The sequence below is a fragment of the Macaca fascicularis genome, chromosome 20, assembly GCF_037993035.2.
Source record: "Macaca fascicularis isolate 582-1 chromosome 20, T2T-MFA8v1.1".
In the NCBI taxonomy this organism is placed as follows: domain Eukaryota; kingdom Metazoa; phylum Chordata; class Mammalia; order Primates; family Cercopithecidae; genus Macaca; species Macaca fascicularis.
In genome coordinates this window covers 3,216,092-3,230,912 of record NC_088394.1, presented here as the reverse complement: position 1 = coordinate 3,230,912, position 14,821 = coordinate 3,216,092, and the positions used below count along the sequence as shown (strand labels likewise).

General features: G+C 56.1%; 1 protein-coding gene across 8 annotated transcripts in view; it reads right to left on the bottom strand.

Annotated features, from left to right (window-relative positions):
* Positions 1–654: 654 nt before the first annotated feature.
* The window catches only part of CCNF (cyclin F), a 40,365-nt gene continuing 26,198 nt past the window's right edge, over positions 655–14,821 (bottom strand). For 6 of the 8 annotated variants that reach the window (XM_045382925.3, XM_045382924.3, XM_074028586.1 and 3 more), the window contains 8 exons: positions 14,160–14,324; positions 10,371–10,494; positions 9,888–10,068; positions 9,456–9,543; positions 6,072–6,171; positions 5,844–5,971; positions 3,839–4,008; positions 655–2,955 (listed from right to left, as the gene is read on the bottom strand). In XM_045382925.3, coding sequence (XP_045238860.2) covers positions 2,480–2,955; positions 3,839–4,008; positions 5,844–5,971; positions 6,072–6,171; positions 9,456–9,543; positions 9,888–10,068; positions 10,371–10,494; positions 14,160–14,324 — 1,432 coding nt within the window. In that variant the 3' untranslated portion in view covers positions 655–2,479. Of the gene's footprint in view, positions 2,956–3,421; positions 3,616–3,838; positions 4,009–5,843; positions 5,972–6,071; positions 6,172–9,455; positions 9,544–9,887; positions 10,069–10,370; positions 10,495–14,159; positions 14,325–14,821 lie in introns of those variants that run through there. The other 2 variants (XM_045382928.3, XM_074028585.1) reach the window with 2 other exon arrangements.

Sequence of the window (14,821 nt, the reverse complement as noted above, 5' to 3'; positions counted from 1 at the left end):
AGCAGCAGTAGGACAGTGTCACAGAGGCAACAGGAGGCTGTCGCGGGAGGGACTGGGTCACAGGCCAAGCGCTGCTGAGGTCTCGGCGGTGTACACAGCACCGGGGGGTGGGGGGGTCGGCGGACAGGGCCTTCAGTGATGCAGGGGACACCTGGGGGAGGAAGTGAGGAGGGCAGCAGGGCCCCATGTAGTTGATGTTAACAAGAATAAACAATTAGGGCCAAGAAATCCCAGGTGGTAGCTGGAGGAAAGACAGACCTGGGGGTGCTGTTTAAAGATGGGACAGATGAGTCCGTTCCATAGTCGTTAATGGGAAGGTGTCATCGCAGAAGGGAAGGAGGGCACAAAGGGAGTTGTCAGGGAGGTTGGGACCCAGTCAGCTCTGGCCCAGTGCTCAGGGTGGGCCCCTCCATCAGCGGTGGGGGAGGGTGACGGTGGCCCTGCCTCCCTGGAGGTTCTCTGTGAAGGAGGAGGCAGCACTCGAGATGCAGGAGACCACCCACCCCAGCAGGTGATGCCAGGCTCCCCTGGAGTAGTTTCCTCTTTCAGGTGCAAGCTGGGAGAAAGCAGAGAACTGACTCCATGAAGAGTTGGGATTTTGACAAAAGAGCCCCTGGACAAGGCGTTGAGGCAGCAAAGGATGTCCATCACTCATTTGTCACTATCCTCCTCACATTTAATCCTCATAACACCCCTGTGAGGTAGGTTATCATCGCCCCCTCTTACAGATGAGGAAACTGAGGCTCACACATGCCCAGGGGCACACAGTCGACAGGACGGGTCTACAGTTCCAACGCTTCGGTTCTCACCCCGACCACGCCCCACCCAGGGTGGCCAGAATTCCCTTAGAGTCGCAAGAGTACAGCTGCCACAGACTTACAAACACACACAGCACCAGCACACAGAAAAGCAGCAGCTCAGTGAGCATCTCCCAGCCCTGGGTTTCTGGTTCAAGAGCATTTGGGGGGCCAGGCGCAGTGGCTCATGCCTGTAATCCCAGCACTTTGGGAGGCCGAAGTGGGCGGATCACCTGAGGTCAGGAGTTCGAGACAAGCCCGGCCAACATGGTGAAATCCCGTCTCTACTGAAAATACAAAAATTAGCCGGGCGTGGTTGGGTGCTTGTAATCCCAGCTACCTGGAAGGCTGAGGCAGAATCTGGGAGGCGGAGGTTGCAGTGAGTTGAGATCATGCCACTGCACTCCAGCCAGGGTGAAAAGAGCAAAACTCCGTCTCAAAAGAAAAAAAAAAAGCATCTGGGGGACACTTCTAGTCAAGTGGTTCTTTCTTACATTTGCAGAGGAAACAGAAGTGGATGGCAGCAGGGTGAGTGTGCTGTGGTAAGCCCATCCCCAGGGAGAGGCCACGGTCACATGGCCCCAGACAGGCTCCCCAGGCGAGGACTGCTGTCTCCCAGGCTCCCTTTCCATGCAGAAGCGGAGTCTCTGTGGCCAGCAGGAAAGCCCAGGGGTCTGCCTCCCTCCCACGGATCCCCAGAGCACAGCTGCAGTTGGGATCAGCCAGGACACGGCCCCCGACTGCTCTACTACTCTGCCTCTTGGTCACCTCAGATGTTAGAGGGGACTTCAAGTTTTTTTCTGGCTAGCCTCTCTGGGAAAATTCTTTTTACATAAAGTGTGTCAGGATGGCATTGAGGGGCTGGAGTAAGATTTTTGTTTTGCAGTTGAACCTAAATAATGGTAGGAATCTCTTGTTTTTTTAATACCTTCTGTTTTAAGTTTTTCTCGTTTTCATCTTGGAAGAAGGAAATTTAGAAACAAAGAGGAAAAGAGTGGCCCAGAAATTCAGCACAAAGAGAGGTGTTCACATTGACAACATCTGTGGGTCACAGACAAATGTCTGGGACAGAGCCTCTGGGACAGAGCTCTAAAATGAGTAACGTGTCGTAGGGAGTCCACGCAGTGTGCAGGGACACAGGCCCCCTTACCATGGAATACCCACCCAGAAGGAAGTGGGTGCCCCATGCAGACCAAGGTGGATAAGGGGACAGTGGTGTGCTCAGAGCTGTCAGCTCCCCACTGGAGCCCCAAACCAGACAGATGTGGGCAGGAGCTCAAGTGGTGTCTGACTACCCAGGTCACACGTGCCTTGAGAGTGAAAGCTGTCAGCTCCTGGCACCGGGCTCTGCTGGGGCTGGGAAGACCAGGACACACATGGGCGGAAGCTTCTAGAGACAGTGAGACACGGAAGGGACAGAGAGGTGCCCTCCATGCAGTGCGGCCAACTGCTTTGAGGCTCAACTTTCCAAAGAGAGGGATCTGACCTCTTCACTCTCATTTCAACATTCTCATAGTTTGCAAGGGACTCCCGCGGAGAAAGAAACTTGGTGACCACAAGTTACCCTCTCTGCTCTCTGTGCGAAGGCCTCCGGGATCTACACAGCATTCCTATGCTGTGCTCCCACCCCTCGCCTCCAGCCCCCTCAGTACACATCCACTGCGGCAAATGCGCTGACACACTTACAGCCTCACAAGGCCCAGGTTCGTGTCCTCCTCCTCACTGTGTATGCATAGGTTTATCCGTTTCACCTGTTGCCGGGGAACACTGCTTTCGGGGGGACTTGGGGGACGACACTGTAAACATGACTTCCTGGCCTGATGGTGGCAGGGCTGTGTGTGCGAGTCACTGTCCAGGGACAGCACTGAGGTAGGTCGGGGCAGGACCCCCAAGCCACCATCCACAGAGCTTGTGGGACTCGTGGTGCTGACGGAGGAGTACCCTGAGGTCGTGACGTCCTTCCCTGGCTCCGGGCTGGTGTGGAGCAGGGACTTGGGTCCTGGGGTTGCAGGGATCTGGGTATCCAGCGCTGGTACCTGTGGGTCCTGGGGTCTCTCGTCCTCTGGGCAAGCCTCCTCATCACTGGATTCCTGGCAGCAATGCTGTTCTGGATTCAGGTAGACCACGGTGACATCGAGGATGCCACTGGGAGCTGTCACTGCAGGAAGGTTGGTGGGGAGGGAGATCATGTCACACCCAAGCATCAGGGGAGACCCCCTTCCAGGTCAGGACCCTGAAGTGCAGGTCAAGAATCTTCTACCTTGCTATGGTCCTCTGTGTTACCCTCTTGTGGTGAGAAGTGTGGGTGACATGCCTCTTCCAAGGTTGGACAGCTGCCCACCATGACTCCAACGACAGTGGAGATGACAAGTTGGGCATCTAGCTCAAGCCAAGTGGATGCAGAAGCAAGCAACTGGGAAATCGACAGGACTCACACTAACTGGGCTTCTGGTAAGGACCCATGCAGTCTGCCTGGGGTTTGCACAGGGCAGTGATCCCAGCAGGGCAGTGAGGAGTGTCATGTAAACCACGTGGGCACATCTCAAACAACATTCTAGAAAGAAAAATTAGCCTGTCCAGCTAATTTTTAAATTTTTTGTCTTGCTATGTCACCCAGGATTGTCTTGAACTTCTAGCCTGAAGTGATCCTCCTGTCTCAGCCTCTCAAATTGCTGGGATTACAGGCATGAGCCACCACACCTGGCCTAGAAGGATCTCCATGAACTCCAGACAGGTCTCTACCTCCCTCATCCTAGTGAGGTCTTCCCAGCACAGAACGAGCAGGAGCCGGATAGGTGTGGCCTAAGTCCTCTCATCCCTGTGTGATGGTAGAAGCTGTGGTGTTTTGGGGGTTCTCCCCTCCTCTCACTCTCCCCATGCCTGGACACACTCCCCGGCAGGGCAGGAGCTGGCCCCGCCCTGTGCTCTGTGCACATCCTCCTCCCTCCCACAGCACTCGCACAGGGCCAGGTGCCCAGAGACCCTCAGTGAGAGCCACCCTGTGTGATGTCCCTTCCAGTGCGCCCTGGCCCTACACTCACCGTCACCCTCCTTCTCGCCCTCGCTCTCCTGGTCGCCTTCGTAGCCAGAGCAGCAGTCCAGGCTCCAGTCGAGGAAGCTGCCCAGCAGCGTCTCCTCCTGGCTGGACAGCTCCGCAGTGGGGGTGGTAACAAAGCTGCCCCTGTCCTCCTGGAGGCTGTTCTCCCGCTTCCTGCAAGGTGGAGAGAGCCCAGGAGACCCGGTCATGGGCGCCAACGCTGGGAGGCCAGGCCCTCTGCACCTACCTCTAACACCCGTGTGCCCCAGCCTGTCACTGCATGCTCCCAAAGGGTCTGCTGGGTAGAAAATGCTGGTGAAGCTAGAACAGGTATAAGCCCTTGAGGCAGGGCCAACCTGGAGGACAGCTCAGGCAAACTCAGGCCCCAGGTCTGGGTGTGAAGCCCAGCCCACCCGGCTCAGCTGTGGGGCCTGGGCCAACCATCTGGTCCCCTGGACACCCCCAGGATGATGCCACCTTCCAGTGTTGTTGTTTTTTTTTTTTTTTGAGGTGGAGTCTTGCTCTGTCACCCAGGCTGGAGTGCAGTGGTGTCATCTTGGCTCACTGCAACCTCCGCCTCCCAGGTTCAAGTGATTCTCCTGCCTCAGGCTCCTGAGTAGCTGGGACTACAGGTGCCCACTATCACACCCAGCTAATTTTTATATTTTTAGTAGAGACGGGGTTTCACCATGATGGCCAAGTTGGTCTCGAACTCCTAACCTCAGGTGATTCACTTGCCTCAGCCTTCCAAAGTGCTGGGATTACAGGCGTGAGCCACTGCGCCCAGCCCCTCTGGTGTTGATTAATAAGGGCCAGGCAGTGCTCAGCCCGGGGCCAGGCAGATTGCATGGAATGGCCTGGCCTTGGGCGGTGCCGGCACCCATGCCCAACTGGGGTCAAGTCTTGCTCGGGATGGGGCTGGAGGCCAGAGTGTGGGCCTGAGCCTGGGAAAAGCTGCCACACCAGCTGAGCCTTTCCACTTCCTGAACCCAGGGCCCAGTGGGGAGTGGGGGTGGAGAGAGCTACCCGTGTCACCCATGGGGGTCTGTCTCAGAGACTGATGGGGCTTTGGGGGGCCTCTGGAGAAGCGGGTTTAACACAGTGAGGCTGAGCACAGGGCCAGGCCCCCACCTGGAGTAGCTATGCGTGTCTACATGGACTTTCCTCGTGATAACCCTGGCCCCAGGGAGTCGGTGCGTGTGTGGAGTGAGACAGGAGGGTCAGGTCTCCTGCTTTCTGCACAATGGAAAGTGCTATCACGCTTCTTGGGGAAGTAGCAGTAGCGGGGGCTTCGGCTGCTTCCCCAGGGCTCCCCAGGAGTTTAGGTCTACTGCCAGGGGCCCACTCCCCACACAACACTCCCGGAGGCAGCCCTGCCTGGTCCTGTATTGACAGGGAAGACCCAGCCACCCAGTGCCCGCCCTTGGGAAAGTTATGGGTGCACATGGTGCTAAGGAGTCACAGGCGCAGGGCCAGCAGCACAGGGAGGGCCCTGTTCATCGGGGCCTTGCAGAATCAATAGCAGTTCTCCAGGTGGGTGAGGTGGAAAGAGGAAGTTAACTCCAGGAGGAACAGCCAAGGTGCTGAGATAGGAGAGGCAGGTAAACAGGGTTCACACGGGTGGTGAGGGAAGTGCAGGGGATGTGACTTAGGTCACAACTTGAGTGCCGGGAGTGACAGCAGCATCATGGAGCAGGTAAGTCCAGGATACGCGTGACAGGCACGGGCAAGGCTAGAGCCAGGCTGGGCTCCCGCATGCTCGAAACCATCTTCCTCCACAGGGAGCCCAGGCAGAGGGAGAGGCAACAGCCTCTGAGGAAGGAGACCTGGGCTGGAGACAATGGAGGTTACGCGGGGGCCTAAGGCATGACTGCAGGGCTCCGTCCCAGGGTCACTGTCCTGGGATCTGCTGCTCCCCTGACAAGCCTTGGAGGCCTCTCTGTGAGGGAGCGCTGAGGGAACTGGGCCGGCATGAGGGTGCCAGCATTGTATGAAGCAGGGTAACTAACCGTTTGGTTCTCCGCCCCGAGGGAGAGCTGAGGAAGGCGTGGATCTCCCCTGTGCTGAGGAAAGTCGGGGGGTCGGGGCTGTCTTGTGTCACTCCTAATGCCGCACACAACTGGCTGTAGCTCAGCACCTTAGGGGAAGCCAGAGTTAGGGGGTGCAGAGGCCCCAAGGGTGAGGCCCGCCCATACCCCAGCACCCCATGAGACGCCCAGGTGGCAGGAGAGAGGCACCTTTTCCTGGCTGATTTCTCCATAGCGCTTGTCCTCAAATCGCTGCTTCACGGCGGTCAGAGAGACTTGCCTGTAGTCCTTGGGGGCGTCATCGTGGAAGCTGGAAACAGTCACATGGAGTGGACATGTGAGGCACCCCCACCCCATTTTTAGCCTTAGTTCACTGAAGTGAGCAATGAGAATGCAAAATGGTGCAGTCACTCTGGAATCCGACCTGGCGGTTCCCCGAATGGTTAAATTTAGTCACCACAGAACCCAGCAATTCTCTCTAGGTAAAGACCCAAGAAAAAGGAAAAACTATGTCCACACAGAAACCTGTACTAGAATGTTCATGGCAGGACTGTTCACAATAGGCAAATGTCCACCAGCTATGGGATGGATAAACACATGTGGTCCATGCAGGGGAATATTATTCAGCCATGAAAAGCAATAAAGCAGGTACACACGCCACAACATGGACAAATCCAGCAAACATTACACTGAGGGAAATAACCTAGACACAAAAGGCCACCTGTCCTATGACTCCATTTATATGCAATGTCCAGAATGGGAAAAATCCGTGGACAGAAAGTAGACCACTGAGTCATCTAGGGCTGAGGAAATTGCGGGGAACCAGAGGGTGACAGCTGAGGGGTGTGTTGTCCCTTTGGGGAAAGTGAAAATGTTGTAAATTTGATTGTTGTGATGACAAGCACAACTGTGTGAATAAACTAAAAGCCGATTAAATCATACAGTAAAAGGAAGTTTAGTTTGTAAATAATGTTTCTAACTTATCTGGTTTGGGAAAAAAAAAATTAACTTTTTCAGGTGGAAGAGAATAAACGCAGCTCAGAAACAGCTTTTGGTGGCCAGTGTTGGGACGATCTGTGATCCCCATAAGCAAAGGTGGGGGGGGTAAGATCCATGCCGACCCTTCTACTGTCACCCTCGTTCCTTGCCCAGAAGGCACAGGGTCCGGGCACTGCAGGAGAAAGCAGCATGAGCAGCAGCACATGCCAAAGCCCGGGAGATGCCACCAGGTCCCCTGTGGCTGAAGTACAGTAAGGGGGTAGAAACAGCAGATGGGCCAGAGAAGGGGCTGCTCAAGGGCAAAGAGACCCCCAGGGAGTTCTGATCTCATCCTGGAAGCCGGACACCAAGGCCCTGGGTAGTGTACACGAGACACACGTGGGGTGGCTGCCAGTGTTCCAGAAGGCTGGGCAGCCACCACGGATAGCTCCAGCCCCCAAGCGGTGAGCGCACGAGGAAAGTGCACTGGCGAGGATGCAGGGATGGAGAAGCAGGAGCGGCTGGTGGAGGCCTCAGCTGGGTGCACAGTGGTTCATGCACCACAACCCACCAGGGCCGAAACAGGCCAATGGCTGAGTCACACTGACAGGGTGGGTGGCAGGTCAAGGTTGAGACGTGGTCTGAATCCTGGAAGTGATGAAGTCTCCCAGGAAAGAGTCCGAGGGGTGGCAGAAAGCCAGAATTCCCTGGCCCCTTGGGGTGGGTGAGAAGGGAGACTAATACCCAGGCCGCATGGCCTACGGCAGGCAGCTGAGGCCCCCGAAGGAGGGAGGGTCAGCGTAATGCTGGCTGGAGAAAAGCCACCCAGGCCTGGTGTGGTGGTGCCTGTGGTTTCAGCTACTCGGGAGGCTGACACAAGAGGATCCCTTAAGCCTGGGAGGTCAGGGTTGCAGTGAGCTAGGATGGCGCCACTGTACTCCGGCCTGGGCCCCAACTCAAAAAAGGAAAAAAAAGCCTACACTGCTGAGTCTGCTGGATTTGGCTGAGGAAAGGGAAGTCATGGCAGAAGCGGGGAAGGGGGAGACCAGGGAGTGGTGGTGCCGAGAGGTGGGAGGAGCAAGTCTGTGAACACAACTGAGGAGGCGAGAGGGAGATGGCTGGTCAGATGCAAATTCACCCCCATGCTTGTCCCCCTTGCCCCTCACTGCCATGACTCCACTCACAGCCCCTGGCCCCGCTGGTCTGCACTGGGCCCTGGCGTGGCTGCCCCCTTTGCCTGGGACTCAGATGCCCAAGTGACCCTGGCTGCGCTCCCTGAAGGGAGCCGCACCCGCCCGTACCACATGCCCCGCTCCTGCCTGCCGTTTCTCCCAACATGACCTGACCTCTGAACTCTCTGTCCTGGCCTCTCCCCCAGCGCCCGGCCCACGGTGGGGGCTTCATGCACTGCATAGAACAAACCAACGTGGGCTGAAGGGAAGCTGCCAGGGCAGGTGAAGGGGCTCAGATGCAGCGAGGGCCGGGCCAGGCTCAGCAGACAGAAGGGCGGAGGGGCCAGGGCAGGTGGAGGGAAGCCCAGTGGGGCTGGGGCAGAGAGGGGGCCACCGCTGGGCATGATGGGGCAAGGGACCTGCCCGCAGTCTCCATCTTCTCAGTGACACAGAGGATAGATCTATACCAACGGCTGCACTGGGGTGGAAGCTGTTCTCTCAAGGGAAGGGGAGTGAGTATTTTCCCCACTGGGGGCCATGTGGTCTCCGCTGCACTATAAGCTCAGCCACTGCCAGAGCAAAAGCAGCTGCAGACGATGTGGAAACCAGTGAGGGCGGCTGCTGCCAAGAAAACTCCATTCACAAAAGCAGCCAAATGCTGTCTGAGGGCCACAGTGTGCCAGCGCCTGAGCTAGATGACAACTTGACACAGGTACAAGTTACCACAGGTCAGGGAGACACCCTCATTTTTTTCTAGTACGTTCTGCTGCCTATGCAATGAGCTTGGGTTGGGAGCAGCTGCTCTCAATGTGAAAAAGGTGTGAGATAAGAAAGTCCTGGAATTTTTTTTTTTTTTTTTTTAGATGTAGTTTCACTCGGTGCCTGGGCTGGAGTGCAATGGCGCAATCTCGGCTCACTGCAACCTCTGCCTCCCGGGTTCAAACGATTCTCCTGCCTCAGCCTCCTGAGTAGCTGGGATTATAAGCGCACGCCACCACGCCTGGCTAATTTTTGTTTTTTTAGTAGAGACAGGGTTTTGTCACGTTGACCAGGCTAGTCTCGAACTCCTGACCTCAGGTGATCCACCCGCTTTGGCCTCCCAAAGTGCTGGGATTACAGGTGTGAGCCACCACGCCTGGCCAGTTTTTGTTTTTGGAGAGAGTCTTGCTCTGTCACCCAGGCTGGAGTCCAGTGACGTGATCTCAACTCACTGCAACCTCTACCTCCTGGGTTCAAGCGATTCTCCTGCCTCAGCCTCCTGAGTAGCTGGAATTACAGGCGTGCACCAACACACCTGGCTAATTTTTGTATTTTTAGTAGAGGTGGGGTTTTACCATGTTGGCCAGGCTGGTCTCGAACTCCTGACCTCAAATGGTCTGCCTGCCTCGGCCTCCCAAAGTGCTGGGGTTACAGGCGTGAGCCACCGTGCCTGGCCAAAACTCACCACTTCTTATGAAGGCTCAAGACGCAGGGAATGAGGTCCTCATAGGAGAATCCGGTGAGGTCCCACAGCTGAGTGGTCCAGGGCTGTGCTGGGGAAGAAAGCAGGCCAGGGATGGAGGGGATGGAGGGGACGGACGGGCTGTGGTGACAGCCGCCTGACCACTTCCACTCTATAGTTCTGTGGGCTCTGCTGTGGAGTTTCTTGGAGCTCAGGGTTGCAATCCTTTTAAAACAGTTTTGAAAAAAACCCATACGTAGGGCGTGCAGGCTCACAGTCAGAAATCTGGGACATAGTGAAGCTAGGAGCTGTGCTGTATCTCATCCCTGAAGAAGTAACCAGGACAAACGGATGATGGACTCTTCCGCCCCACAGCCTCCTCCTGTGTGAGCACCTTCCCTGACACAGGCATCCCTGGGAAGGGCCTCTCCTTACTCTGCCTGTGCGTCAGTCTGGCCAGAAGCAGGGCTGCGGCAGCCAGGCGGGCTGGGGCATAGGTGGACAGGCTGGTGTGCAGCAGGGAGAGCTCACAGAGGAAGCTGCACAGGTGCTGGGTTCTCAGCTCCACGGGGACTAGCGCCAGCAGGACCTCCTTGTAATCCACCACGGTGGGGACCTAGACAGCCGGGAGCGGGTGTGGGCTCTTAGTGCTTGGGGGCTCCTTGGTGCAGTGCCACATGCAGGCCCAGTGCAGGGTCTGGCCCGGGTGATGTTCACGTTGATGCTGCACGCGCAGCGCACCAGCGCAAGTGGCGATGTGGTGCAACCGTGGCCTCCTGCTCCGTGGCTTTGGGCACAGCAGAGAGAGCTGCCCTCTGAGTCCATGAGGCCTCCCACAGCAGGAAAGCCAAATGGCCACCCCCACCCTCCAGCACAGCGACAACCAGGATTAATAAGGAAAATGGAACCACTGCTTACTCGAATCTTCCCTTCCAAGGCGGAGACGATCTCGCCCATCATTCTCACCAGGTCCTCATACTTGTACGTGTTGTCTGTGAGCCATACGGCCTCCCGGATAGTCAGGATCTCTTTACTGATGAACCTGCAACGCCGAGAAGGGGTCTCAGCGCGGAGCCCACTTCCTGTGGCAGGGGTGGGGCACAGGGACCCAAGGCTTTAGGAGGCTTCAAGGTAGGGAGGGAGCCATGGCTTTGGGCTTTGGTGACAGAGGCTTCATAATGGAGCCAGCTGCCTGTGGCTGACAAGGGGCATTTAAAAAAGGGGAGGCCCAGGCAGGAGGACAGCTTAGCCAGGAGTTCGAGACCACCTTGGGCAACAAAGCAAGACCCTATCTCTTCAAAAAGTTAAAAAATAAAACATTAGCAGAGCATGGTGGCATGTGCCTATAGTCTCAGTTACTTGGGAGGCTGAGGTGGGAGGATTGCTTAAGCCCAGGAAGTTGAGGATGCAGTGAGCTATGATTATACCACTGCATTCCAACCTGCGTGACAGAGCAAGACCCTGTCTCAAAAAATAATCATCATCGTAACAATAGGGGGGAGGTCAGAAAGTGCTGGAAAGAAGGATGAGAGCCACAAGGCAGACAGAAAGCAGCAGGGCTGTTAGGCAGACTCACAAATGTCTGCAAAAGGCCCAAGTGCCACCAGCATTCAGTTTGCTAAAAGACACCAAAGACAGAGATTTGCCCGTCACGTGACAGCTCTATCAGTGGGGTGGAAATGTTTTAGACTCAGAAGGTGGGTAAGCCACCAGATCTAGGAATTGGAGGCAAAGGGCCCAAGGGTTGTTGGAAAATCTGTGCCCGGTACTGTGTGGCCACAGGAATCCTGACTGGAATCCTGACTGTCCCCAGGCAGGGGTCACCCTGTTCTCTGCTGTCTACCAGCGCCAACTATCAGGGAACACGCTGCTCCAGTGGCCCCTGCAAAGCACCTTCCCGTTGGACTGAGGCCAAGTCTCTTGGCTGCTCCGTCCTGGGGATTCTGCAGGTTGCATGTGTCATTCACTTGACCAAGAGGACAAGAGGCACGGGGACTACACCTGCCAGCGCAGGGACTGCAGACGCCAAAAAGATGAGATGTCAGTAGCCAACAGGGAGCCCAGCGTAGGGTGTGAGGTGGCTGGTTGGGGCAGGGCACTTCTGAGAGCAGAGGTGGCGGGCAGCTCAGCCTTTAAAACCTTTTTTTTTTTGAGACAGAGTTTCCCTCTGTCACCCAGGCTGGATTAGTGCAGTGGCGTGATCTCGGCTCACTGCAACCTACGCCTCCCGGGTTCAAGCGATTTTCATGTCTCAGCCTCCCAAGTAGATGGGACTACAGGCGCCCACCACCACGTCCAGCTTGCTTATTTATTTATTTATTTATTTAGAGACAGAGTCTTGCCCCATTGCCCAGGCTGGAGTGCAATGGTGCGATCTTGGTTCACTGCAACCTCTGCCTCCCGGGTTCAAGTGATTCTCCTGCCTCAGCCTCCTGAGTAGCTAGGATTACAGGCGCCCACCACCACGCCCAGCTAATTTTTTGTATCTTTTTTTTTTTTTTTTTGAGACGGAGTCTCGCTCTGTCGCCCAGGCTGGAGTGCAGTGGCCGGATCTTAGCTCACTGCAAGCTCCGCCTCCCGGGTTCACGCCATTCTCCTGCCTCAGCCTCCCGAGTAGCTGGGACTACAGGCGCCCGCCACCTCGCCCGGCTAGTTTTTTGTATTTTTTTTAGTAGAGACGGGGTTTCACCGTGTTAGCCAGGATGGTCTTGATCTCCCGACCTCGTGATCCGCCCGTCTCGGCCTCCCAAAGTGCTGGGATTACAGGCTTGAGCCACCGCGCCCGGCCAGTTTTTTGTATTTCTTAATAGAGACGGGGTTTCACCATGTTAGCCAGGATGGTCTCGATCTCCTGACCTCGTGATCCGCCCGTCTCGGCCTCCCAAAGTGCTGGGATTACAGGCTTGAGCCACCGCGCCCGGCCAATTTTTTGTATCTTTAGTAGAGACGGGGTTTCACCATGTTGGCCAGGCTGGTCTTGAACTCCTGACCTCATGATCTGCCCACACTGGCCTCCCAAAGTGCTGGGATTACAGGTGTGAGCCACCGTGCCTGGTCCCCCAGCTTGAAAAAAAAAAGATAAGGCAGAATTGATTTGAGGGAGCTGTGATGATAATTATATGGACCACCGCAATCAGGTCTTGTGGTTGGGGAAGAAATTGGACTCAGCTCCCTGAAACGTTTTTAGTGGTTATTCTCTCACTGCCAGCCGGTTTGTGGCCCAGGAGCTTGGTCGTAGGTTGCGGTGATGGATATGTGGTCAGATCCAGGGAGGCGGCCACCCAACCTCCTCAGCTGTCTCTGGTAGGAAGACCTGGGATGCTGGATTCAGGCCCAAGAGCACATCTGAAGACAGCTCTGGATGCTTGTGGCAGGGGTTGCTCCCTCCTTCCGTGGGAATGACACTGCATTGAGCCGGCACACGCAGGCCCAAAGAGACTGCACCTCCCAGTTCCCATCTGGTGAGATGTGGCCACAAGACTAAGCTCAGTGCAAAGGTAAATGTGGCAGGTACAGGTGTCACAGGGACAAGGGCAGCACCCTAGCTGGTGGCAGAGATTAACATGGGAGATGGGGTTCCTCTGCTTCCTCGTGAAACAAAAAACATCCCAATGACCTGAGCCCGGACCCTCTGCCTCTGGGTTACCTGTGCAAGAGAGAAACAAGTCTCTGTAGCTTACACATATGCTGTGTGCAGCCAAGCCTATCCTCACCCACCAGGCTCTACAGAGGAGTTGGTCTGGAAAGCACTTCCTTGGGAAATGTAGACCATGCTGGGGACAGCTGGTTTAGGAAATGCAAAACGTATTGTGAGAATCATTTCCACGTTATTCCCAAAGGCGGAACTAGGGGATCCTGCATTAGTTAAAGGAAAGCAGTGGTCTGATGTGAAAGGGACAGACTGCCGTGTAAGGACGCACCCTGCTGCTGAGAGACACCCATGTGGTTGGAGTGGGCTCTGCAGGGCACCAGTGGGGGACGAAAAACCCTCTAACTCCAATAGTGTAGGAAACTCTGGCAACAGACTTTAGAACCTGACTTCAGAGAAGGGCAGCCGACTGCCACCCTCCCCAGTCAGTCATCCTGCCGCCCTCAGGAGCCAGGGGACAGGGCGGTTCAGCCTGTGCCTGCCAGAGTGAGGCCACACTCTGGGTCCTGAGACTGCACACCAGGACAAATTGCCTGGATGCAGGCACCCCACACAGTGGCCCCCACACGCTGAAGGCTGTTCCATCACCCCTGCCTGCAGAGGCCCTCAGTATGGCACTCCACGTCTGACCAGGTGGGACACTCACGGCTCATGAGTCAAGAACCAGTAAGGGCCAGGTGCAGTGGCTCATGCCTGTAATCCCAGCACTTTGGGAGGCCGAGGCGGGTAGATAATTTGAAATCAAGAGTTTGAGACCAGCCTGACCAACATGGTGAAACCCTATCTCTACTAAAAATACAAAAAAATTAGGCGGGCATGGTGGTGCACGCCTGCAGTCCCAGCTACTCTGGAGGCTGAGGCAGAAGAATCGCTTGAACCTGGGAGGTGGAGGTTACGGCGAGCCGAGATCGCACCAGTGCACTCCAGCCTGGGTGACAGAGCGAGAATTGGTTTCCAAAAAAAAAAACAAACCAGTGAGGAGCACGTGAAGGGCAGGTGACCCTGAACCCAGGACAGGCCAGGACGTCCCTGCCAGCTGGGCCGAGGGGGCTTCTCACCGGGTGCAGATGACCATGCAGGCGATGCCCAGCAGCTGGAGCCTGTACCGCGGCACCAGCCTCCTCCGCAGGTACCGGTCCACACACTCCACGGTCAGGTGCAGACACAGGCTTGTGAAGTCCTTCATGGTGGCAACTTCCACCAGCCAGTCGATCAGAATGTACCTGCGGAAAGAGCAGCGCGTGGGAACTAGGGCAGGCATTCTCCATGCGTCCCTGTCTGCAATTTCAACTCCACCTGTTGGGCCCGACCAAATAACCTGGCTAGCTCTGGAATCATGGGTTTACCCTGGAACCTAGGCTGAAGAGGCCATGGAGAGCCCGGGAGGCTCCATGGGTCCCAGCCCCGAAGCAGGCCCCACATCCTTCGACTGTGTTCCTGGGAGGTGGATGGACTTGCAGATCTCTGCACCGGCCCTCCCTCCCGCAAGACCACATGTTCCTGGTGCTCCCAAACCCAAGCGCTTCGAGACCTCGACCTGGCGCAAAGCGAAAAGTCAGCCCACAGCCGTTGATCCACCCACAGTGGATGAACCCTGACCCTCAGGGCATGCAGGTAGTGGCAGAACGTAGACAGTCGCAAGAGAATGCCACAGGATGCCCCAATATGGTAAATGCCTTTCTGAATAGAGTGGAGACACTTGTGTTCTTTTGAAACAGTC